Below are 27,885 nucleotides of genomic sequence, written 5' to 3'. Positions count from 1 at the left end.
GGCTGGGAAGCTTGGTGACCAGAGGGCTAGTCCAGGCATGCTCTTGGGATGATGGCAGAAGTGAAAAAGAGCAAACCAAATTGCACAAACCCTTCCCAAACTCTGAGCACATCACACCCCACTAAAATACCATTGACCAAAGCAAGTAGTAAGGCAAAGCTCAAAGTCAAGGGTCAAGGGAGTATATTTTGCCCGTGGTGGTAGAACGAGATAGGGAGTGAAAATTTCTGAACAATAATCTAATTGGGCACAACCTCTTAGATACAGTATCTTCTCTCAGCAGTAAGATTAGACACAAAGGAGAGTCGACCTCAATGTCAAAGCGGACATGGCTCAGCACTAGAAATTAAATGAGTTTCTGGACATTCTTTAAAACATTCTCTCTCCCAGGTCACATTTCTTACTTTTTGTCATTCACCATGGGTTTATTCCTCCTTTCTCCAAAATCACAGGGCTGCTGAAACCATGACGACCCTACTCCACTCTCATTCATTCACTCATTTGTTTATAAGCACCGAGTGACTACTACGTGCCTGTCACTGTGCAGAGAGGTCAGCAGCCCCTTCCCTCACTTTCTATTGCATGAGACTGGCCGTAAAGAGACCATTATAACATGGCATGTGTGGTGGACAGACTCTAAAATGACTTGCTATGATCTCCACATTCTGGTGTTAACACCTTTGTGTAATTCCCTCCCTTTTGAGTGTGGGTAGGACTTGCTACTCACTTCTAATCAATGAAATATGCCAAAGGTAATGTACTCTCATCTCCATGATAATGTCACATTACGTAAGATTCTACCTTGCTATGGGACTTGTTCTAGAGACTCTCCTTGCTGGGTGGATGAAGCAGAAGGCTGTGTTAGAAAAGCCCACATGGCAATGAGCTGCTGCTGCTGTAAAGTCACTTCAGTTGTGTCCGACTCTGTGCGACCCCATAGATGGCAGCTCACCAGGCTCTCCCGTCCCTGGGGTTCTCACTGCAGGCAGCCTTAAAAACATAGGAAGGCCTCCAGCATACAGCCAGCAAGAAAATCCTCAGTAGTAAAGACAAAAGGGAGTGAATTCTGTCAACAATTCTGTGTATTCACCTCAGTGAGCTTACAAAAGGCAGATTCCCCATTTGACCCTCCAGATGAGAATGCAGCCCAACTGACACCTGGATCACAGTCTAATGAGATCCCAACCAGAGGGCCCTGCTACACTGTGCCTTGTCTCTGAGCACACAGAAATTGAAATAAAAACATGTGCTGTTTTAAGCCATTGTGTGGCAATTTGTTACACAGCAATAGAAAACTAACAGAGCATGATAAGGCATGATAGAAATGCTATGAGAACCCACAGGGAAAGTTTCTTAGAGAAACCTGAGTTGAATCTCAAAGGATTAGGTACTAGAAAGGAAGGAAAAGGAAGCAATGGTCTTCCGGGGGCAGAGGGATGGTATAATTAAACAGCGCACCTCTCAAATTTTTTTGAAATGAAGACAGGAATAAACGACCATGACCTACTAAGTCAGTGTGGTGTTTATGGTATAAGTAAAACTTCAATAAATGATATCTCTGGAAAGTCAGACAGATATTAGAGTAGTAAGGACTTTGCCATATCAAAGGGTAGAAATTTTATCCTGAAGGAAACGATAAACAAGAGGTTTTAGATATGCTAAAAACATAAGCAGATTTGAGCTGTAGAAAGCAGTCTGACAAAGCAGGAACAGAAATTATTGTAATCATCAACTTAACCAGATAGATATGGAACCTGGGAACAGAAAGTTAGAGATAGGGGAGTAGGACCTTGAAGCATCACTGATTGAAGATTACGGCCTGTGCCTGCGAATTAGATGTGGTTGTGTTTCAAGGACAGGCAACAGCAAAAGAAGTAACTAATAGTCTATAAGACTTCCCAGTTCACAAATAATTTTTACCTATGTGGAGCCATTTACTCACAAGAATCCTGTGAGGTAGGGAAGGATTTTGGAAACAAATACATATCGAACATTTTCCAGGTACCCAGCACTAGCTGAGGATGAAGAAACTGAAGTTCAGAGGTTAAAGAGGCTGTCCTAAATTACACAGGCCTGCTGGCTCCACCCAAATTCTCTGACCCCAAACATTTTGCTTTCCCTTCTACAGTAGTTGATCTCCACGATAAATTACCAGCTCTCTCTTCTTGCTTAAATCCTGCCCCCAATCTGCTCCAAATATTTCTTTGAAAAAACATTAATTCTTAAAAAAAATACCCAAAACATATCAACTAACTTATTCCTTTCTTTTAAGCCATATTGCAGTTATCTCTAAATCTAAAATGAGTTCTAGGAGTCAGTTTAGTGTTTTGCTTATTTTTGCTACTTTTATACATTTTGAAAATTAGCCTTAGATTTTCAAACGGTGTATTCACCTATTAAAGGTTATAAAAGCTTGAGAGTAAAACTAATCCATTTTTTTTCAAAGCTCCAATTCTTATGTAAGTAATTTACTGAATTTATTTTGTTAGTCAGAAAGAGTTAATGAAGCAACTTCAAAAGGAGAACAAAAGATTAGACCTCACATATTTCAACTTATTTGAACTAAACAAAAATTTAAATGCATTAATGCGACTAGTATCTTAGTCCTAAAAACAAAGTAAAACAAATAGATTGAACTCAGTTTACTCGGAGGTATGCAGATACAACTTCTTTCACTTTGATAACTGGCTTTCTGAGGCTTTATATTTTCTCTAGCAATCCGAGATATGGCAGCAATATACCTAGAATAACAAAAAGAAGAAGCTGTCACTTATGAATATAAATGGAAAGGCCAAACACAATTTCTAGGAAAATAATATTTAAAAAATCATTGTTAATTTTTGATGTCAATGTGCTGAATAAGTTGGTGAGTTTTTTTTCCCCTCTGTTTTCTGGAAGACTACATATTAGGTTTGAGTGACCTATTCTTGAAATTTAGGTTAAAAAAACCTATTAAAAACATTGTACTTAGTTAAAAGAAGAAGAAATTGTCTAATTTCAATGAATTTTTGGAAGTGTACATTACTTTTGAAAAAAAATAAGGCCAACAAATCCAATGAACCTAAGAAGCAGAGCAATGAGTTTTGACTATGGTGCCATTCTGAGTATTGACTAATGCAATGGTAAACTGAAACACTGTATGTGTTTTCCAGTGGAAGAGTATCTAGAAAAGTAAACAAATATGGTGTTAGAGTAATATTTTAAGAGTAATAAAAACATCATTTGGTATACCAAGGTATGCTAATTTCTTAGCAGCCATAACAAATTACTTACTATAAACATCAAGAAACACCTGGAGTAACAGGCAAATTTGGCCTTGGAGCATGGAATGAAGCAGGGCAAATAGAGTTTTGCCAAGAGAACGCACTGGTCATAGCAAACACCCTCTTCCAACAACACAAGAGAAGACTCTACACATGGACATCACCAGATGGTCAACACCGAAATCAGATTGATTATATTCTTTGCAGCCAAAGATGGAGAAGCTCTATACAGTAAGCAAAAACAAGACCAGGAGCTGACTGTGGCTCAGATCATGAACTCCTTATTGCCAAATTCAGGCTGAAATTGAAGAAAGGAGGGAAAACCACTAGACCATTCAGATATGACCTAAATCAAATCCCTTATGATTATACAGTGGAAGTGAGAAATAGATTTAAGGGACTAGCTCTGATTGATAGAGTGCCTGATGAACTCTGAACGGAGGTTTGTGACATTGTACAGGAGACAGGGACCAAGACCATCCCCATGGAAAAGAAATGCAAAAAAGCAAAATGGCTGTCTGAGGAGGCCTTACAAGTAGCTGTGAAAAGAAGAGAAGCGAAAAGCAAAGGAGAAAAGGAAAGATATAAGCATCTGAATGCAGAGTTCCAAAGAATAGCAAGGAGAGATAAGAAAGCCTTCTTCAGCGATCAAAGCAAAGAAATAGAGGAAAGCAACAGAATAGGAAAGACAAGAGATCTCTTCAAGAAAATTAGAGATACCAAGGGAACATTCCATGCAAAGATGGGCTCGATGAAGGACAGAAATGGTGTGGACCTAACAGAAGCAGAAGATATTAAGAAGAGGTGGCAAGAATACACAGAACAACTGTACAAAAAAGATCTTCATGACCAATGTAATCACGATGGTGTGATCACTCACCTAGAGCCAGACATCCTGGAATGTGAAGTCAAGTGGGCCTTAGGAAGCATCACTATGAACAAAGTTAGTGGAGGTGATAGGATTCCAACTGAGCTATTTCAAATCCTGAAAGATGATGCTGTGAAAGTGCTGCACTCAACTCAGGAAATTTGGAAAACTCAGCAGTGGCCACAGGACTGGAAAAGGTCAGTCTTCATTTCAATCCCAAAGAAAGGCAATGCCAACGAATGCTAAAACTACCGCATAACTGCACTCATCTCACACACTAGTAAAGTCATGCTCAAAATTCTCCAAGCAAGGCTTCAGCAATACATGAACTGTGAACTTCCAATTGTTCAAGCTGGATTTAGAAAAGGCAGAGGAACCAGAGATCAAATTGCCAATATCTGCTGGATCACGGAAAAAGCAAGTGAGTTCCTGAAAAACATCTCTTTCTGCTTTATTGACTATGCCAAAGCCTTTGTGTGGGTCACAATAAACTGTGGAAAATTCTGAAAGAGATGGGAATCCCAGACCACCTGACCTGTCTCTTAAGAAACCTGTATGCAGGTCAGGAAGCAACAGTTAGAACTGGACATGGAACAACAGACTGGTTCCAAATAGGAAAAGGAATGCGTCAAGGTTGCATCTTGTCACCCTGCTTATTTAACTTATATGCAGAGTACATCATGAGGAACGCTGGGCTGGAAGAAGCACAAGCTGGAATCAAGATTGCCGGGAGAAATATCAATAACCTCAGATATGCAGATGACACCACCCTTATGGCAGAAAGTGAAGAGGAACTAAAAAGCCTCTTGATGAAAGTGAAAGAGGAGAGTGAAAAGGTTGGCTTGAAGCTCAACATTCAGAAAACGAAGATCATGGCATCTGGTCCCATCACTTCATGGCAAATAGATGGGGACACAGTGGAAACAGTGTCAGACTTTATTTTTCTGGGATGCAAAATCACTGTGGATGCTGATTGCAGCCATGAAATTAAAAGACGCTTACTCCTTGGAAGGAAAGTTATGACCAACCTACACAGCATATTAAAAAGCAGAGACGTTACTTTGCCAACAAAGGTCTGTGTAGTCAAGGCTATGGTTTTTCCCGTGGTCATGCATGGATGTGAGAGTTGGACTGTGAAGAAAGCTGATCGCCGAAGAATTGATGCTTTTGAACTGTGGTGTTGGAGAAGACTCTTGAGAGTCCCTTGGACTGCAAGGAGATCCAACCAGTCCATTCTAAAGGAGATCAATCCTGGATGTCCACTGGAAGGACTGATGCTAAAGCTGAAACTCCAATACTTTGGCCACCTCATGCAAAGAGTTGACTCACTGGAAAAGATTCTGATGCTGGGAGTGATTGGGGGCAGGAGGAGAAGGGGATGACAGAGGATGAGATGGCTGGATGGCATCACTGACTCGATGGACATGAGTTTGAGTGAACTCCGGGAGTTGGTGATGGACAGGGAGGCCTGGCGCGCTCTGATTCATGGGGTTGCAAAGAGTCGGACACAACTGAGCGACTGAACTGAACTACAAACATGGTGACCTAAGATAACAGACATTTAATTTCTCATGGTTTTGAAGACGAAAAGTCTAGAAACAAGGTGTTGGCAGGACCATGCTTCCCCCAAAGGCTTCAGGGAAGAATCCTTTGCCTCTTCCTATATTCTGCTGGTTCCCAGCAATCCTGAAAGATTTGACTCATTTGAAAAGACCTGATGCTGGGAAAGATTAAGGCAGGAGGAGAAGGAAATGACAGAGGATGAGATGGTTAGATGGCATCACCGACTCAATGGACATGAGTTTGAGTAAACTCTGGGAGCTGGTGATGGACAGGGAGGCCTGGCGTGCTGCAGTCCATGGGGTTGCTAAGAGTCTGACATGACTTGAGCAACTGAACTGAACTGATGAAACTCTAGGTTAACAATTTCTTTTAAACACTTTAAAACTGGCATCCATTATCTTTTGGCTTCCAAGAATTCTAACAAGAAGTTATTGGTTGTTCTTACCTTTGTTCCTCTATATGTAGTGTGTATGTGTGTTTAACCTCCATTGCTTTTAAGATTTTCTCTTATCACTGAATAAAAGCAATCTGATTTTTATGTGTTTTGGAATGGTTTCTTTATACTTCTGCTTCTTGGGATTTGTTGAGCTTCTTGGTCTCTGAGTTTGTATCTTTCATCAAATTTGAAAATTTTTCTGCTGTAATTATTTCTTTGCATATTTTTTCTGTCAGTTTTTTTTTGGGTACCCCAATTAATCTTACACCACTTAATAATATCCCGCAGTGCATTGTGGCTTTCAATCTTTTTTTCTCACTATGCCTACTTTCAAGAGTGTTTATTGCTACATTTTCAAGTTCATCAGTTATTTCTTCTTCAGTATCTAATTTGCTTCTTTCCATATAGTTTGTATTTAAAGTATTTTGTATTTATTTTATCTCTGGATCTTCCATCAGTCTTTTGAATATCTTCCATTACTTTTCATTATATTCATGATTTTCTTCAGATCCTTGAATATATTTTATAGGATGTATAAAAGCTGCATTAAAGTTCACACTAATTCTATTATCTCTATCAGTTATGGATCTATTTATACGGATAGATTTTCTTTTGGCTATGAATTATATTTTCCTGCTTTTTTGTACAACTGATCATTTTTGATGGGATGATGGACAATGTAAATTTTATGTTGCCAGGTGCTGAATTTTGTTATTTTCCTTTATATATAGTTTTCCCTCACTGTGGCATGATGTTTGGTATCTTACAAATCAGTTTAGTACTTCAAGGTTTGTGTTTAGGTTTCCATAGGGGTCCAGAATAGCCTTTACTTAGAGACAAGCTCAGTTGGTAAAGCATCGCCTGCAATGCAGGAGATCTGGGTTCAATTTCTGGATCAGGAAGTTCCCCTGGAGAAGGAAATGGCAACCCACTCCAGTATTCTTGCCTGAAGAATCCCATGGACAGAGGAGCCTGGCAGGCTACAGTTCATGGGACTGCAAGAGTCAGACATGACTTAGCCCTATCTTTTTTATCTTTATAGTCCCATTCCTAATGTATGACCCTTCTGAAGCTTCCATCCAATGTCCTTTGAATTAAGAGTTCTAGCCACCTCAACTAGCAGGAATGCACACCATTTCTAGCTCTGTAAGTCCTGAATGAATTCCAAAACAAACAAAATCATTATAATCTTATTTTCCTCAAGGCAAACATGACTTTAGTTAGAAAACAGTATAACTTGATTTATACCTTTTCTCCCCCACTGGTAGATCTTTGTCCTCAAAAAACTATATACTATTGATATTTCCTCTTTCATTTAAACATTTGCCTTTATCTAACTGAAAACATAAATTATAAAAAAAATCTTGTCACAATTTTAAAATTAAAAATGCAATTAAAATGACTATAAGGGAAGGTGCAATAATTATTACGTTAAAAGTAACAAAACCAAAAACCCTAATGCTTGTTCTTATTAAATTCTTGTATCATTTTGGTGGCTCTGTAAACTGTTACACATTCTTGAGGAGTCGCTCTATGTACATAACAAGTGTCATAAAACTTATTACATCCTTCTATCTAGTAACCTGACTTCCAGTGACAAGCTCTAAGAAACTTCTTGGCCTCCTTTTTATCCTTCCCTTCAGGTAAAATATACACTAATCAGCCTTTAGGGAACCACAGCTGTCTTCAGTCGTACCCTGCTTAGACCAAGGCATAAGCAAATTCATGCAACACATTTCTGTAGCCTTGGGGAGTGGGGTAGGTTGTTGTAGGGGTAGGCAAAGGGGAGAGGAAGAGAGAGAAAAAGAGACCACTGTCTCAGAAGTGTTCTATGAGGGAGCAGAACCAAAGAAATGATTCCCTTTTTGCAGGAGGCGGGGGGGTAGCCTAGTATGTTTTTGAATTGAAACCCCTCTTTCTGAAGAGAGATGGAAGAGGAAGCGCCCTTAAGCCACACTGTCTATAATACAGGAAGATCCATCAGATTCTGTGCTACAGCCAAAGATCCACGGTAAAATCTGGGGGCAACCTTCTGAGAGAAAAATTAATGAATCATATCCATAAGAGAGAAACAATAAAGAGTAAAAATATTCATTAAAAAAATAGCTGAGAGAACTGGGTGTGTTTATTGTGAAAAAGAGAAAACTTAAGAGGAGGAAAGAGAAAAACATTATGATTATTTTCTGAGACTTAAAGGGCAAGTCCACAAAACAGAGGAGCCATACCTGTGTTGCTTCGAAGGACAGTAGCAGTACTTTCTCATCTGCCACAACGTGTGAGCCTGCTAAATCTCTTCAGTCATGTCTGACTCTTTGCGATCCCATGGACTATAGCCTGCCAGGCTCCTCTGTCCATGGGATTCTCCAGGCAAGAATACTGGAGTGGGTTGCCACGCCCTCCTCCAGGGCATGTTTCTGACCCAGGGATCGAACCCACATCTCTTACCTGACAGGCAGGTTCTTTACCATTAGTGCCACCTGGGGAGCCCCTTCTGCCACAGCAGTCTCCCCTGAATCATGCTTTCTACCCACATCCAAAGCCAAGGTGCTTAGTGTCTGAGCTGATGCTCAATCTAATCAAATAAGGTATGCCTTGCAGCATCTGGTAGATAGGCCTGGATTTGAATTTCAGCTCTGTCATTCATTGAGTGTGTAACCTTAGCAAATTCGTTTTTTTTTTTTTCTTTTTTTTTCCTGTTAAAATCTTCTTTGTAAGATGGAGGTAATTTCTCATTTTCTGAATGGCTTTGCAGACATATGTAAAAGTGCATAATAGGTGTTCAAGAAAAGCCTGTTAAATGAATGAAAGAAATCTGGAACAGCTGAATATCACAAGATGTTAGATTTAAGCTTGAAATAAGGAAGATGAGAGCTACTTGAATGTTCCTGAAGTACTGAGCTTCCAGTCTCTAAAAATATCTAAGCAGACACTAAGTAAAATTTATTCTTTAAAAGAATTTTTCTCCTCTAATTTTTTCCATGTCTTTATTTTAAAAGGGACATTTGCAATACTCATTCTAATGCCATTTCTCTCTTTAACCACAAGATGGCACTCAAGGTTTAATCTTTGGGGAATAAAAAAAGTAATTCCTGCTTAAAAATGCATTAAATATATAATTATGTAAACCTACAAAAACAATGTTTAACTTCAATAATCCTGAAAGGATAACACAAGCATACATTAAGTTAACGTACCCAGAATAGATAATTTCTATATAACTGGAGAAACTAGAATCATAGTTATGTTAAAGGATGATCACATATTTTTGAGAGTTAAAACACACAGTCAAAAAATCAGATACTACAGGAACTTAGAAACAATGAATATTAACTCCATTTAAAACACAGTACAACTAAGAGTATATTTTACAAATATAAGAAAGTTTTATATTGGTATTTTGATGACAATCCAGTTAAAAATATGCTTCCTCTTTGGAAGGAAAGCTATGGCAAACCTAGACATATTAAAAACCAGAGACATTATTTTGCCAACATAGGTCCGTATAGTCAAACCTATGGCTTTTCCAGTAGTTGTACATGGATGTGAGAGCTGGACCAGAAAGAAGGCTGAGTGCCAAAGAATTGATGTGTTTGAATTGTGGTGCTGGAGAAAACTCTTGAGTCTCCCGGACTGCAAGGAGATCAAACCAATCAATCCTAAAGGAAATCAACTCTGAATATTCATTGGAAGGACTGATACTGAAGCTGAAACTCCAGTACCTTGGCACCTGATGCAAAAAGCCTACTCATTGGAAAAGACCCTGATGCTGGGAAAGATTGAAGCAGGATGAGAAGGAAGTGACAGAGGATGAGACGGTTGGATGGCATCACTGACAATGGACATGAGTTTGAGCAAACTCCAGGAGACGTGGAACAGCTGGGAAGCCTGGTGTGCTGCAGTCCACCGGGTTGCAAGGAGTTGGACACGATTCAGCAACTGAACAACAGCAACAACAATCCGTTTTTATTAAAGGGCTTCCCTGATGGCTCAGCGGTTAAAGAATCCGCCTGTAGTGCAAGGGATGCAGGTTCGATCCCTAGGTCGGAAAGATCCCTTGGAGTAGGAAATGGCAACCCACTCCAGTATTCTTGCTTGGAAAACTTCATGGATAGAGGAGCCTGGTGGACTACAGTCCAGGGGGTCGCAAAGAGTCGGACATGACTGAGTATGCATGCACAACCCATTTTATACAGAAGAAAAGAGGAACTAACATTGTTTAATAATAGAATTAAAATCGATCCAAAAGCACAAAACTTCTCCACAATAGCAGACTTGACTTGTATTAGTAATTGGGTTCTGTTCTGTTCTGTTCAGTCGTTCAGTCGTGTCCGACTCTTTGCAACCCCGTGGACTGTAGCCTACCAGGCTTCTCCATCCATGGGATTCTCCAGGCAAGAATACTGGGTAGGTAGTATTTTTACATGTACCTGAAAATTTTAAACTTTTAATAAGCACATATTCATAGGAAGACGAGAAAGTTTCAGTTTTCAAAAACAGTATGTGTTTATCAATAACTTTGGGCAAGTTGATTAATCTCTTTGTTCCTCATTTTTTTGCTCATTAGCAAACTGCAATACAGCTACCTCTGCATTTCCTCCACACTCCTGTCCAGAAACCTAGGAGTGACAATCCAGTTGCAAAGGCAAGCTAGGAACCTTGTCATGAGTCTCTGTCTGTATGACAAGGGAAGAGGTCTGACTTGGAGTGTAGGTTGATGTGCTGTGGCTTTGAAGGTGGCTGATGGATATTCTTGTGGGTTACACTTACAGGCATGTGCTTATGCTTGGAGGTGTAACTGTCCACTCCACAGTGTGGCCAGTGTTACATTAGGAAACGAAGAGAGAATGCATGGCATACAGTAGGTGTATCACGTTAGTTCTGGTTTCCTTTGTACTTCAAAGTATGGACAAGGGCAATATTCTCTCCCGAAGTCACACTGAATGTAAAACTTCTCCAGAATTGATAGCTTTTAATTAGATAACTTGCTGGCTGACAAAGCTTAGATGACTGCCATAGTTCTTTCCATGACCAGATAAGCAATCACTAGGTATAGAATATGATGTAAAAGTCATGTTACATGTGCTTAAGTAAGGATAGTCAAAAGAAAAGCTTGTACTGCTTTCCTAATTTGTAGCTTTCATTTTCTCTGGAGAAAATAAATATGAACTACTGATTAGATTCTAGGTTCATATTCTTTCCCATGTCTTGGTAGATATAAAGCCTTTTCATGAATAGCCAAAAGTCCAGCAAGGCAATAGGAAAGAAAAAAGACCTTAGAAATGAACACCAAACCGAATGATTGGTTCATGAATATTTATGAGATGCTTATAATGACAGTGAGTTCCTATTAATACTAACTAAAAACATGTGTAAAACTTGAGAATTTGCATAAAATATTCATGACAGTCATTTATATTTCCAGTTTTCAATCACTGCTTCTGACTATACCCTTAGAATACCCCAAATATAACCATAATCAGTACATTAGAATGGGCCCCAACATTTTACTTCTCCTAAAATTAACTGCCTTCACATTTAATCCTTTTATTAAGTGGGGAAACAGGGTAAGTACGTATCATTCAACTTACACAAATCAAGTGCCTACTAGTTGCCAGGTACCAGGCTAAGTGCAGAGAATACAAAGCTACAAGAACGGTCCTGCCCCGATCATTCTGCATGAACAGACGAGTTTCCCTTCCACAGGTACTAGAAGAGGCAGGAACAGAGTGCTACAGAAGGAAAGGACGTGGGGACACGGGAGCCTGAAGCCGGGACCGCTCCACAAAACACACTTGAGTTGGGTCTTCATGCCATCCCTGTGGAGCACCTTGCCAGGCTGAAGAGATAACAGGACAGAGAAGGGAAAAGAGCCACGGGTAGAGTGGGATTAAAATAAATGTGGCCTTGATAGGTGTTGATCTTTGGTTTCTAGACTAAGAAAATGTCAACAATTTTACATGTTTCTATTTTTATTCTCTAAAAAGTTGGGGAACATGGGCTTTTGTCAGACCCTCTCCTTGGGAACTAATATTTACTGAATGTCCATATGCTATCACTATGTGGTTTTTATATATACGATCTCATTCAAGAGATCACATGCAAAACCACTTTGCAAAGTAGGTAATATCTCATATAACAGATAAGGAGATAAGCTCAAAGAGGGTAAAAATTTGCCCAAGATCTGTCTGACACTACAGCCCACCCCCCCTACCCCATCTGCCCAGAAAGAAAGAGTTTCCATGTGACAATTGAACTAGGGCCACAGTCAGGAAAAGATGAATAATAGTGAACCTCAAGTGGGGCGTACATGTACCAGATACTGTTTGAAGCGTTTTACATGCATGTATCAGTATATTTAATCCTCACAATCTCCTTGGGAGGTGGGTAGAGTTATTACTGCCATTTAATAGATAAGGAAACTGAGGGACAAAGCAGTCAGATAACACGCCCGAGTCACAGAGTTGGTAACTGGCAGAGCCAGGATTCAGATGCAAAGAGTCTGGCTCCCACATCCCTGCATTTAAGTGCCCCATGTCCCACCTTTTAACTCAGACCAAATCCTAACTTGAGGCCCTGCTGGGAAAGATATCCCAGGCAGAAAGCACAGAGTGGTGAAAAGATCTTATGTTCCCAAACAATAGGGAGGGGGAAATAAAAAAATTTAGGGTAGCTTACGAATCAGTCTTGATTGATGAGGGGATGGGAAGACAGTAGGGGGAGGGCCATGAGGCAGAAGGGATAAGTCTTCTTCCTGAACTCTGTAGATGAAAGACTCTCAATTTGCATTTTCTTGGTTTTTTAAAAGGGGAAATTTCCGTGTGAGGAAAGCATTTTCAAATATTAAAAACAGAGAGATGCATAAGGTATTACATTGCATGTACACATAGACCAACTACTCACTTGCATAGATTCCCAAAAATTTTACTTGAATTTCATGAATTGACCACTTTATTATACCCTATGTATTTTGATAAACACAAGATTTTTATTATTTAAAAAAATTGATTCCACCATAATTTACATTTTTGCATGCAATAAAACTATGTATATAAATATATCTTTTAAACACTTTAAATATTGTTTAAATCAATGTTTTGTTATCATCTGATCTAAATATATTCTCATCAACCACCAGATGGCACAAGGTGTGAGAGTTTTATTCTGACAGGGTTACCATGCACATGATAATCTGACCTATAACTTCAAAATAATGTATTTTGGAAAATGTTCTAGCACTCCAACAGCTCACAATTATTTCAGCCATATGGGCGAAGTGGGTGGATAACTTGAAAATGACATGGTCCTACTCTTTCTACATTTTGAGTTCTGTGGGACTGGGCTTACATAATGAATCAATAATTAAACAAATAAAACAAAGTAGTTCTGTCAAAGGAAATCGAAAAGGAAGTCATGTCAAAGCAAAATTAACCTTATATTCTACGTAGGTTTCTTTAAGCAAAACTCGAAACATGCCTTCAGGAAAAAAAACAAAAATCATGCTCATACTTCAACTTCTGCTCCATAAAAACTTTTCTACTGCTTGCAATTTACTCTGAAAAGTATCTATCTAATGCAAAAGCTTTTTTCCATTTTGACTTGAAGGAAGGTTGATGCAGAAATTAACTGAAAAGAAGTCTCCAACCAAAAAATGTGATCTGAATTATGATATTAAAGGACAGGAAAGTCTATTTTAAGAGCCTTGGTTTCTACACAAATTCATAATAAGCACACTATTTTTATTAATCCTGTATTTTCACCTAGTAAAGAGGTCGCAATGCTAACAAGGAGCTAAAAAATGAAATAAATAAAAAAAATAGGAACTGTAATTTCCTTAGCTTTGTGGTAGCATGTTCACTGCATGCTTTGAAATAAACACATTAGAATAAATGACCACTACAACAGAGCCAGTACCACAGAGCGGAGATGGAATCTGTGCTCTAACATGACGAAGCAAAAAACCTGCCTTTAGAAGTCAGAAGACCAAACCTGAGATTAAGGTCCCTTCCTTAATGTGGTCTAAAAGTAATTCCAAAAGATACTGTCATAATTTATCATTGTATTTAATTACATGCTGCTGCTGCTGCTAAGTCGCTCAGTCGTGTGAATAATCCTTCTGTGAAAGAGGAAAAGGTATTTGAAACTATGAGAAAGATGAAATGCTAACTGGTGATCTATACAGATGTGACAGTTGGACCATAAAGAAGGCTGAGCACTAAAGAATTGATGTTTTTAAACTGTGATGCTGGAGAACTCTTCAGAGCCCCTTGGACTGCAAGGAGATCAAACCAATCAATTCTAAAGGAAATCAACACTGAGTATTCATTGGAAGGGCTGATGGTGAAGCTGAAATTTCAATACTTTGGCCACTTGATGAGAAGAACTGACTCATTGGAAAAGATCCTGATGCTGGGAAAGACTGAAGGCAAAAGGAGAAGCGGCTGGCAGCGGATGAGATGGTTGGATGGCATCACTGACTCAATGGACATGAGTTTGTGTAAACTCTGGGAGACAGAGGCGGACAGAGGAGTGTGGTGTGCCGCAGTCCATGGAGTCACAAAGAGTTGGACATGACTTGGTGACTGAACAACAACGAGGATAGAAAATTAATAGGAAAAGTACTGTGAGATCCCTTCACAGTGGCTCAGGTCCCGTCTCCATCTTTGGAAGCCAGTAGATAGCAAAGATATTTCCCACCTGGGTTTATATGAAAGGACAAAATTATACTTAGTTTTGTTCAGGTTTTAAAGAAATTCAATGGGTTTCTTCTAATAGTTCAGTTAGTACAAAGTGAATAATAGGTATTTCAGGTTCATAGGAAAATATTCTAGACACTTAAAATTACTTACCTTAAACTCCATTCTTTAGTATATCTTAGATCATCTTTCTTCCAATTATAATACTGTTTAATGAATTTTGGATCTTTAAGAACTGAAATTAGAACAATTAAAAAAGGAGCTATGCATACATTCTTTAACAACAGTTCAAAGTTTAAAATAATTCATGTCTTAAGTTAGTATGTAGCAATAACACATACTATCATAGTTCAAGTCACATTATAATCCCCAGACACTTTCCAAATTCTTTTTACTTAAATTTTGTGATATTGGGTATTGTTTGAATAATCAGATTGTAACTTTGTAATTTATACAAACTCTTATACAAAGACTGTGTGGATCACAACAAACTGTGGAAAATTCTTAAAGAGATGGGAATACCAGATCACCTTACCTGCCTCCTGCGAAACCTGTATGCAGGATAAGAAGCAACAGTTAGAACTGGACATGGAACAGCAGATTGGTTCCAAATTGGGAAAGGAGAACGTCAAGGCTGTATATTGTCATTCTGCTTATTTAACTTATATGCAGAGTACATCATGAGAAATGCTGGGCTGGATGAAGCACAAGCTGGAGTCAAGATTGCCAGGAGAAATATCAATAACCTCAGATATACAGGTGATACCACCCTCATGGCAGAAAGTGAAGAGGAACTAAAGAGCCTCTCGAAAGTGAAAGAGGAGAGTGAAAACTGAACATTCAAAAACTAAGATCATGGCATCCAGTCCCATCACTTCATGGCAAAAAGATGGGGAAACAATGGAAACAGTGATAGAATTTATTTTCTTGGGCTCCAAAATCACTGGAGATGGTGACTTCAGCCATGAAACTAAAAGACACTTACTCCTTGGAAAGAAAGCTATGACCAACCTAGACAGCATATTAAATAGCACAGACATTACTTTGCCAACAAAGGTCCATCTAGTCAAGGCTATGGTTTTTCCAGTAGTCATGTATGAATGGGAGAGTTGGACCATAAAGAAAGCTGAGCACCAAAGAATTGATGCTTTTGAATTGTGGTGTTGGAGAAGATGCTTGAGAGTCCCTTAGACTACAAGGGACCGGTCAATCCTAAAAGAAATCAGTCCTGAATATTCTTTGGAAGGACTGATGCTGAAGCTGAAGCTCCAATACTTTGGCCACCTGATGCTAAGAACTGACTCATTGGAAAAGACCCTGATGCTGGGAAAGACTGAAGACAGAAGAGGAGGACAGAAGATGAGATGGTTGGATGGCATCACCCACTCGATGGACATGAGTTTGAGCAACCTCCAGGAGCTGGTGATGGACAAGGAAGCCTGGCGTGCTGTAGTCCATGGGGTCACAAAGAATTGGACATGACTGAGCGACTGAACTAAACTGACTGAACTTATCATTATACTGACGATTGTTTATATATCACTTACAGAAATGAAGACAGTGTTAAAATAGCTCATATAGAAACTGACATCATTGTTTAATAAAATTCTAATTCAGCACTTCAAGTGAAAAAAATAAAACCTTGGAGTCCAATGTGACATTACAGATCATGATTTTCCACAAAGCAAGAATCTGCAACAAATGATCATCCAGACTCTAAATAGATCCATTGCCAATGACAGAAAATTCTCCTCTGTATTTTGAGACTGCCCATTCCATTGACAGTTATTTAGGTCACATGGTCCTTCCTTAATCTGAGGGCTTAATCTGAGTTTCCTCTGTTCATCCTTCTGACCCCCTCAGCAATACTGAGTAAATTTATCCCTCCTCCATGGGCAGGATCCCTCTAATATTTGAAGATAGCTCTCAGGGAAATCTCAGTTCCTTCAACTTTTTCTTAGGTCATGATTTTCTAGAGACCTAAGCATTCTCAGCCCGGCAGTGAACTTTGTTGATATTCCTATTAGAAATTTTATCCAGAACTGGCTCAGAATATTGACTTCATACCATAGCAAGATGCAGGTGGGATTGCTGACTCCCTCAAAACAGACAGATCAATTTAGTTCAGATCTGCCTTGGCATTCTGGAAATCACATTACACCACTGGCTCATATGTCTGTGGTTAATTATAAGCCTTATGCCTTCAATCAGTTTCACATACAGTTATTGAAAACCTACTAAGCTTAAGCTCTGGTAGTTTTTACATGAAATACTATTAAGCCAGATCATTGACACACACTCATATATATCCTTCCTTATCTCCCTTGTCCTGCCCCCCAGTTTTCCACCTCTCCTTCCTCTCCTCCCCTTCCCTTCTCCCCTATTCCTCACCTCTTTTTCTCTCTCTTTCTTCTAATTGTCCTGGGTTTACAGCCCTGAACTATTTAACCAACCTGATGCTTCCTACCAGTCTTGTCCTTATCTGGAGCTTCCTTCTTAACAGTGATTAATTAACGCCTTCCAGCTTGATGAAATTTGTCAGTGACACAAAAAACATTTGAACTTAGTCATTCTCCTTTTCTTCTATTAATGTTACATGATTTTCACCAGCTATATTCCTATCTATACTTTAATGTATTTAATTCAAACACACATACACACATATTCTTATAGACTTTATTGATACTCTTTTTATTGTTATTTGGAATATATTCCTTCCTTCCTTCAAGGAAGCAAACCTGCACTCCCCAGAGTCCTTAGCAGGATTCATTATTACTTTTAGATGATTATAATAATTAACATTAATAGAATTCTTACCATGTATGGGGGTACTTGTAGATATGCAGTCTTACCATTAAAATACCCACTTCACAAATAGACACAGAAAAGTTGAGAAATGTCTTCTCAAATGTACTATTCATTACTCATTCATTACTATTTGAATGATGTACTCTGCATATAGGTTAAATAAACAGGGTGACAATATAGAGCTTTGATGTACTCCTTTCCTAATTTGGAACCAGTCTATTGTTCCATGTCTGGTTCTAACTGTTGCTTCTTGACCTGCATACAGGTTTCGCAGGAGGCAGGTGAGGTGACCTGGTATTCCCATCTCTTTAAGAATTTTTCACAGTTTGTTGTGATCCACACAAAGACTTGAAACACAAAAAAAATTTTTTTGCCACACTAGCAGCTTGTGGCATCTCAGTTCCCCGACCAGGGATTGAACCTGGACCTTAGCAGTGAAGCAGTAGATATTAAGAGAACAGAAGCAGAAGATATTAAAAAGAGGTAACAAGAAAAAACAAAAGAACTATACAAAAAAGATCTTAATGATGTGGATAACCATGATGGTGTGATTATTCACCTAGAGCCAGACATCCTGAATTATGAAGTCAATGGGGGTTAAGAGGCATCGCTATGAACAAAGCTAGTAGAGGTGATGGAATTCCAGCTGAGCTAATTCAAATCTTAAACGATGATGCTGTTAAAGTGCTGCATTCATTATGCCAGCATATTTGGAAAACTCAGCAATGGCCACAGGACTGGAAAAGATCAATTTTCATTCCAATCCCAAAGAAAGGCAATGCCAAAGAATGCTCAAACTACCGCACAATTGCACTCATTTCACATGCTAGCAAGGTCATGCTCAAAATCCTCCAAGCTAGGCTTCAATGGTACATGAACCAAGAACTTCCAGATGTACAAGCTGGATTTAGAAAAGGCAGAGGGACCAGAGCTCAAATTGCCAAAATCTACTAGGTTATAGAAAAAGCAAGAGAATTCCAGAAAAAACATTTACTTCTACTTCTACTTCATTGACTACTCCAAAGCCTTTGACTGTGTGGATCACAAAAAAACTGGAAAATTCTGAAAGAGATGGGAATACCAGACCACTTGACCTGCTTACTGTGAAACTGGTATGCAGGTCAAGAAGCAACAGTTAGAACTGGACATGGACCAGCAGACTGATTCCAAATTGGGAAAAGAGTACGTCAAGGCTGTATATTGTCATTCTGCTTATTTAACTTATATGCAGAGTACATCATGAGAAACGCTGGGCTGGATGAAGCACAAGCTGGAATCAAGATCACCGGGGAGATATCAATAACCTCAGATATGCAGATGACACCACCCTTATAGCAGAAAGCGAAGAGGAACTAAAGAGCCTCTTGATGAAAGTGAAAGAGGAGAGTGAAAACACTGGCTTAAAATTCAACATTAAAAAAAATAAGATTATGGCATCTGGTCCCATCACTTCATGGCAAATAAATGGGGAAACAATGGAAACAGTGACAGACTATTTTCTTGGGCTCCAAAATCACTGGAGATGGTGACTGCAGCCATGAAATGCTTACTCCTAGAAGGAAAGCTATGACCGACCTAGACAGCATATTAAAAAGCACAGACATTACTTTGCTGACAAGGGTCTGTCTAGTCAAGTAGTCATGTGTGGATGTGAGAATTGGACTATAAAGAAAGCTAAGTGCCAAAGAACTGATGCTTTTGAACTGTGGTGTTGGAGAAGACGCTTGAGAGTCCCTTGGACTGCAGGAAATCAAACCAGTCAACCCTAAAGGAAATCCGTCCTGAACATTCATTGGAAGAACTGTTGCTAAAGCTGAAGCTCCAATACTTTAGCTACCTGATGTGAAAAGCCGACTCATCAGAAAAGACCCTGATGCTGGGAAAGACTGAAGTCAGGAAGAGAAGGGGGTGACAGAGGATGAGATGGTTGAATGGAATCACCGACTCAATGACATGAATTTGAGCAAACTTCAGGAGATAGTGAAGGACAGGGAAGCCTGGCATGCTTGTAGTCCATGGGGTTGCAAAGAGTCACACATGACTGAGTGACTTAAAAAAATTTTATTCTCATAGTTTTTTCACTCATCTGTCTCCTACCATCCAACGTTAAATGCCGCAAAAAGCTTATCATAATGCTTATCTTTTTGTCTTCAATACAACCTGCTGTCTAGACAGAGAATATGTTCACTGGATGATGTTCAGAGGGGAATAATGAAGAAATGAGAACTGATGAGATTTTGTCAGAAATTCTTCGTTAAAATCTCTCATCGCTACCAGAACTTGACGCTGTGGCAATTTTGTAATCTTTGGTAGAAAAGCATTCTCTACTGCCTCCGTAGTATAGTTCTCCCTGCCTTTACTTCTGAGGATTAGTGGACATCACTTCTACTGTTTTCTTATATGATACACCTATTGTTCAATATCTGTATAAGATGATGTGAAAAAAAATTTTCCACTCTGGGACTGTCATGTCCAAAGAAATATATAAGCACTAACTCACCTTCAGTTCAGGTCAGTCGCTCAGTCGTGTCCGACTCTTTGCGACCCCATGAATCACAGCTCGCCAGGCCTCCCTGTCCATCATCAACTCCCGGAGTTCACTCAAACTCATGTCCATCAAGTTGGTGATGCCATCCAGCCATCTCATTCTCTGTTGTCCCCTTTTCCTCCCGCCCCCAATCCTTCCCAGCATCAGAGTCTTTTCCAGTGAGTCAACTCGTCGCATGAGGTGGCCAAAGTATTGGAGTTTCAGCTTTAGCATCAGTCCTTCCAGTGAACACCCAGGATTGATCTCCTTTAGAATGGACTGGTTGGATCTCCTTGCAGTCCAAGGGATTCTCAAGAGTCTTCTCCAACACCACAGTTCAAAAGCATCAATTCTTTGGCAATCAGCTTTCTTCACAGTCCAACTCTCACATCCATACATGACCACGGGAAAAACCATAGCTTTGACTAGACGGACCTTTGTTGGCAATGTAATGTCTCTGCTTTTTAATATACTATCTAGGTTGGTCATAACTTTCCTTCCAAGGAGTAAGAGTCTTTTAATTTCATGGCTGCAATCAGCATCCGCAGTGATTTTGGAGCCCTAAAAAATAAAGTCTGACACTATTTCCACTGTTTCCCCATCTTAGTAAGTTCTAATTTCACACATACCACCTTATGCTAACCATAGAGGAACAAGTTGACTCACTGGAAAAGACTCTGATGCTGGGAAAGGTTGGGGGTGGGAGGAGAAGGGGACGACGGAGAATGAGATGGCTGGATGGCATCACCGACTCTGTGGACATGAGTTTGAGTGTACTCCGGGAGTTGGTGATGGACAGGGAGGCCTGGCGTGCTGTGATTCATGGGGTCGCAGAGAGTCGGACACGACTGAGCAACTGAAGAGAGAGAGAGAGAGAGAGAGAGAAAGAGAGGAACAACTTAGGACAGAATAATTTTTCGATGAATAGAAATGAAAAATGAGACACAAAAAGTCAAATGACTAACCTAAATTCACTTAACTAGGAGTCTCTAATTTCTGACATCAGGCTTTTCCCACAAGGGCCTTTCCATTGCTTGAATATTGTAACCACCTGGGGAGCTGTAAAAACTACTCTCCCCGGGTCCTGCTCCTGAGACCCTACTATAATTGGTTTGGGGGTGCAGCTTTTACATGAGAATTTTCACAAGTTCCTCTGGGGATTCCAAAGAGTGGTCAAGACTGGGACCACTGCACTGGAATTTGGTGATACTGCTTTCTTGCATCTAAATGCATTTTTGATGATATCTGCCCTCATCGCTAGTTCAAAGGCTCAAGGAATGAAAGTATCCCAAGGTGAAAGCCAGCATTCCCACGATGCTTCAGGCTGTTTGGTCTGTCTTGTTGACAGCAAACAAATGCCAGGAAGCCTCCGCTCACTATCACAGGGTACACTGGTCTGAAGGAATTCTTTTCCTATAACATAAACATTTCCTTATGGGGATCGGATTTTGTCATTAAGGTGCTGTTGCCCACAACCAGATGTATTGGTTTGTTCCCTGCCAAGCTTTTTATTTGCCATTCTATAGTGATGGACAGAGAACAGTGGATCATCAGTACATTTTCCCATGATTGTCTATGATTATGAATAAATAATTGTAATTATTGAAAATGTACCACACATACTTCAGAGTTTGAATTTAAATCTCAAGTTATAGAGAAGGATCAATTTTATATTATGGAGGCAATGTAATATAAAACAAAGAACAATGAATGTGGAATCAGAGGATTTGGTTCAAGTCTTTGGGCCACAGCCTAACTGTACTATGTATAGTAGCCGCACTTACTGAGTACTCACTGTGCACTAGGCACTGTTAGGGAGTCTCAGTATTATGAGGTGTGTTCTGTGATTATTCTCAGTTTACAGATGAGAGAACTGGGACACAAAGAGAAACTTACCCAGGTCACACCACTAGTAAATTGCAGGGTCTTGCCAATATACGTCCAGAATTTACACTGTTACCAATACGTCATATTCCATGTGTGATTTTGGGTAAATTACTTAGCTTCCCTTGGTCTTGGTTTTCTCATGTGTAAAACAGAGTAATAATAACACCCAGCTCATTGGGTTCATATATAACTATGGATGACAGAAATCGTGTGTCAGTAAATACTGGTTGAGATGGGGATGACAGAGAATGAGATGGCTGGATGGCATCACCGACTCGATGGACATGAGTTTGAGTGAACTCCAGGAGTTGGTGATGGACAGGGAGGTCTGGCGTGCTGTGGTTCATGGGGTCGCAAAGAGTCGGACACGACTGAGCAACTGAACTGAACTGAACTGAAAAAAGAACAATAATATTGAAATGATTAAAAAATACAGATTAAGAGGTCAGACAACTAAGCACAAAATAAACAAACTACAAAAATATATTATACAACATAGGGAATTTAGCCAATAATTTATAATAACTATAAATGGAAAATAACTTTTAAAAATTGTGAATCACTATCATTGTATACTTGAAACTTACATAATATTGTGCATCAACTATATCTCAATAAAAAATAAACAAAAAAACCAATAGGGCATATACTTTGAAAACTGTATCATACAGTTATTCTGTATCATACAAGAATAAACTTACTATTTGTGGTACAAAGATATGCAATAGAGTTAAAACTCAAAATCATAATATAGCCACTCATCACTACTCATAAAATAAAAAACTTTTTAAAATATGCACAAGAGTTTAATAATCTTCCCAGCGATAAAAATATAACTGTAGAAATGAAGTTAATAGAAATTTCTCTTTTATTTCTGAGTAGCTGAAGGAGCATTCTATAATCTGAAAGCTTCATCTTTACTATTGCCAGGAAATTAAGCCATTAAAAAGACAGTGTTGGATCTTATCCAGCTGAACTATCCAAAGACAAAATGACCAGCAGAACATTTAAGGTTTACATTTAATTTTTTTTAATTAAGTGCTGGTTATTATTGAAGGAAAGCTTTTGAAACATTCTTATACAAATCTCTGTAGGAAAAAGAGGCAGAGTGATTGTGAAATCTTGCACCAAGGGCTAAAATCAAAGTCTCAGAAATTCTTCTGGGCTAGAGGTAACCATTACCAGCTATTGCCTTCACAAAAAGGAATGAATTACATACTAGCTTAGTGACAGATGTAGAAACAAGAACCAAATTAAATATTTTGGTGTCAAACTCTTTTGAAGAAGAAATTTCAGCCAGTGATACTGCATTATTTCTTCCATTTAAAAATTATTCTTTATTATAAGAAATCATTTTCAATTTTCTTTAATTGGGCATGTGCTTCTATTATTTCCTTGGCAGCTTGGAGTTTTCTAGAGCCTCTATATATTTACACATTATTCCATAAAGCACCATCCTATAACAATCTGTTTGTTTTCTGGTTGAAGGAATTGGACACTGAATTGTTCCCTGAAGCATGGCAACTGCCTCTCAACAAGTCTGTTAAGGGTTATCGCCTCCTGGAACCCATCTGAGCTCCTCAGAGCCTCTTACATAACAAGTACTCAAGATGCATTTGCTGAATTGACTAAGAAGCAGTCGATCAAAATCTTAGAAATGAAGTCAACACTCATGTATTCTGGTACCAAAATCAATAAAACTCTTTTATACTGATAGTGTTGCTAAAGACTATTTCTTAAAGTACCTTAAACAAATTATTTTTCTTAACCACTAATCCATGAATCAGTGAGGAAGATAATGTGTAATTACAAAATAACTAATAACCCAACATCCTGAAAGAGCAAGTAATTTCTTAGAAATTATTTGATCTCACATTTTTATATTTATTACGTTTAGTACTTCTTTTTGCTCTTGTGTGCTAAGTTGCTTCAGTTGTGTCCAACTCTTTGTGACCCCATGGACTGCAGCCTGCCAGGCTCCTCTGTCCATGGGATTCTCCAGGCAAGAATACTGGAGTGGGTTGCCATTTTCTCCTCCAGTGGATTTTCCTAACCCAGGGATCCAACCCACACCTCTTATGTCTCCTGCACTGGCAGGTGGGTTCTTTACCACTAGTGCCACCTGGGAAGTTCTTTTTGCTCTTATTTGTGCCTTAAAACTAGATACAATTTTTGGGGGGTGATATTTTGTTCTCTTAAAACCAGACTATTACAAGGATGAGATGAAACGTGAGATCACAAATTAAGGCAGAGGTCATAGCAATGGCAAGCCACTCCAGTACTCTTGCCTGGAAAATCCCATGGATGGAGGAGCCTGGTGGGCTGCAGTCCATGGGGTTGCTAGGGGTCGGACACGACTGAGCGACTTCACTTTCACACATTGGAGAAGGAAATGGCAACCCACTCCAGTGTTCTTGCCTGGAGAATCCCAGGGACAGGGGAGCCTGATGGGCTTCCATCTATGGGGTCACACAGAGTCGGACACAACTGAAGTGACTTAGAAGCAGCAGCAGCAGAGGGAAAACATTTGTCATGTTGCAGGAGATAAAATCAATAAAGCTTAATGAGGGAGATAAAGAGGACTGGGAAATGTACATGATTCTGGCTCAGCAAGTAAATGCAAGAATAGTGATCTACTACTAATCAAGAGAAATAATAAGGGAGGGAGAAGAGGTTTGGGGGCAACATAATGAGTTCATTTTGGGACATCTTAGATATGAGGTACCTTAGAGTCAGACTTTATTTTTTTGAGCTCCAAAATCACTGCAGATGATGATTACAGTCATGAAATTAAAAGACGCTTACTCCTTGAAAGGCATTATGACCGACCTAGATAGCATATTAAAAAGTACAGATATTACTTTGCCAACAAAGTTGGATTGTGAAGAGAGATGAGCACCAAAGAATTGATGCTTTTGAACTGTGGTGTTGGAGAAGACTCTTGAGAGTCCCTTGGATTTCAAGGAGATCCAACCAGTCCATTCTAAAGGAGATCAGTCCTGGGTGTTCATTAGAAGGACTGATGCTGAAGCTGAAACTCCAATACTTTGGCCACCTCATGTGAAGAGTTGACTCACTGGAAAAGACCCTGATGCTGGGAGGAATTGGGGGCAGGAGGAGAAGGGGATGACAGAGAATGAGATGGCTGGATGGCATCACCAACTCGATGGACATGAGTTTGAGTGAACTCCAGGAGTTGGTGATGGACAGGGAGGCCTGGCGTGCTGTGATTCATGGGGTTGCAAAGAGTTGGACACGGCTGAGTGACTGAACTGAACTGAACCTCATTACACAGCTGGAAATGTGCATTCGGAATTTAGAAGACTGGTTAGAGACGAGGCTTTAGGAATTATTGGCATGTGGGCTAATGAAAACCATAGTAATGGGTGATGTCTCCCAGAGAGAGCTGGGCAGCGAATACTGAATGAAGAAGTTATTGCTAAGGAAAGAGGCACAGGAACACTTGGGAAGGTAAGAGGAAAACCATGGAGTCATAAGGCGCGCACAGCCAATAGGAGTTCAAGTAAGATAAGGACTCAAAAGAGTAATCACTGAATCTGAGAGTTCGGAAGTCATTGATAACTTTAGAACGCACCATTTCAGTTGGATAGCTGGAGCAAAGTCACTTGTGCAGACCAGATAACCTACTTTGATACAAATCAGAAAATAGCACTCTAAAGATTAGATTAAAAGGGACCAGAAAGTTGTCCAGCTCTCCCATTCCGTCTTTTTAGCTCTTACTATATGATGGTAACAGATGATCTTTCACTAGACTGATATAACTGAGCAGCCCCAGGTTTTCTTGCTGTTTCTCTACTTAATAATATCTCTGGCTTTGGGGATAATTGTGTTTAGAATTAAAAAGTTTCCTCCTGCTCTGAAGGCTTCCTTCTGGAGTGAGGGAGCAAAGTAAATCGCAAAGAACTGAGAACTTTATCTTTTATTATTCCAACTGTCTATCTTTCCTTCTGGCTTTTGATCAGACTTTAGTCCAGGATTCTATACAAAAGAGGGACTAAATGAACAGTTATCGAATGATTAGTATATGGAGACAACAAAGAAGCTTATCATCCTCAAATTCCAAATATGTGACAATTAGTCTTTGAAGGCAAGACAAGCTAAGAATGTTCAGAGATTAATATACCACCCCACTCCCCACAAAATAAGACAAGGCTAGATCACCTTACATGGAGTTCTGAAATATTCTGTGGCTTTTGATGTGGCTATTCCAGACCATGTCTTGTAGTAATCACTAAATGAGACTGATTTAATTGATCTGAAAATACAAAATGAAATCAGGCAGTGAGTAGCATGCAAACTTGCTTTTTAAAATTATTTTATCAGAGTGGACTCTTTCAGATATTTTGTTATAAGCCATTAGTGTGTGTGTGCATGTGCTAAGTCACTTCAATTGTGTCTGACTCTTTGCAGCTCTATGGACTGTAACCTGCCAGGCTCCTCTGTCCATGGGATTCTCCAGACAAGAATATTAGAGTGGGCTGTCACATCCTCCTCCATGGAATCTTCCCTACCCAGGAATTGAACCCATGCCTCTTTATGTCTCCTGTACTGGCAGGTGGGTTCTTCACCACTAGTGCCACCTGGGAAGCCCTGACAAACCATTAGGCTGATCTGCAAATTCTAGCATGGTTATTTCTAACAAATGAATCTAACATCATTTTCCACTAATACATGAAAATCACAAAAAAGATCTGCCCAAACCAGTTTTCAGTAATAAGTATAAATGTGCATCCATGTGTACATTATAAAAAGAAAAAAATATAGGTTTAAGATAACTGCCTTTTGTGACTAACAGTAAAAAGAACTTTAAATAAAGCATCACAGCTGTATATTTTCTCTTTCTATAATAAACAACTTTCTTACATTTCTATGCCGAATTTTAGTAAAATCACCTTTATTTCTTTTTTATTACGAGGAGAAAAGAAACACCAGAATTGAGATTAGTTTAATTTTTATACAGAAATCTGATCACTTCCAAAGAGGGAAAATAAACAACGCTTTTCTAATATTACTGCCAGCACATTTCCTTCCTCTGTGTTAATGTTACCAAATCCTAATGGAAGAGCAAAGACAAAGTATTAAACAGGAATTATGAAACAGTCTCTTACTCTTAGATAACTGCCTTTCTGATTTTTTTCCTACAAACATTTTGAATGCAGGGATTCTCAATACTCTATAAACAAAACACTACTTTCAGATAATTTTTAGATGTGTGAAATCAATTAACTGGCTTAAATGGATGCTTAAACATCAAATATAAAAGACCTTATGTCTGTTTTAAATTCCTAGCTCTGGAGGAAGAAGCAAATTTTCAGTTATAATAGGTTATTAACATTAATTTTTATAGGTAAATCATAGGTGCTTAAATATTTGACTCAATTTTGAAAGTAATAGGGCAATACCTGAATGTGTTAATGCATTCATTTATTTAAATAATAATTACGGACATCTAAATTTTAAGGCTAACATTTTTCAAGTGTGCTATTGCATCTGTAATCACACTTAAGCAGAAACCTGAAACTTGGTGAAGATAAATTAATCACTACTATTATTGTTTCCAGAGCTACACTCAGTGCTTTATACTACTAAATGATATACTAAACTAACATTAATTTGCCAACAAAATGTTTCGGCATTTGGCAACGGAGGTAACAAAATGAAAGACTGCATTATATCTCCTGCATGGAAAAGCTTGTGATCAATCTGCTGTCACAGATCATTTAGCAGACAACAATGACCCAAGAGGAAGGAAACTGTCAACATACTGTCTAGTGAAAAAAAATACACCATCTTCAGGCACAATCGTCTCCATTGTTTTT

At 39.0% G+C, this 27,885-nt stretch overlaps 1 protein-coding gene across 1 annotated transcript in view; it reads right to left on the bottom strand.

Annotated features, from left to right (window-relative positions):
- The window catches only part of UBE2U (ubiquitin conjugating enzyme E2 U), a 72,609-nt gene that overhangs the window by 3,402 nt on the left and 41,322 nt on the right, over positions 1-27,885 (bottom strand). Inside the window, exons 7-9 of the mRNA XM_055403560.2 lie at positions 26,233-26,321; positions 14,977-15,058; positions 2,647-2,741 (exon numbers count right to left, since the gene is read on the bottom strand). Of these exons, the coding sequence (XP_055259535.2) occupies positions 2,647-2,741; positions 14,977-15,058; positions 26,233-26,321 (266 nt within the window). The remainder of the gene's footprint in view (positions 1-2,646; positions 2,742-14,976; positions 15,059-26,232; positions 26,322-27,885) is intronic.

The sequence above is a fragment of the Moschus berezovskii genome, chromosome 4 (genome assembly GCF_049115385.1).
Source record: "Moschus berezovskii isolate FMDL1 chromosome 4, NW_MosBer_1.0, whole genome shotgun sequence".
NCBI lineage: Eukaryota > Metazoa > Chordata > Mammalia > Artiodactyla > Moschidae > Moschus > Moschus berezovskii.
Note: the sequence above shows the minus strand (reverse complement) of the source record. Positions and strands in the feature narration are given on the sequence as shown.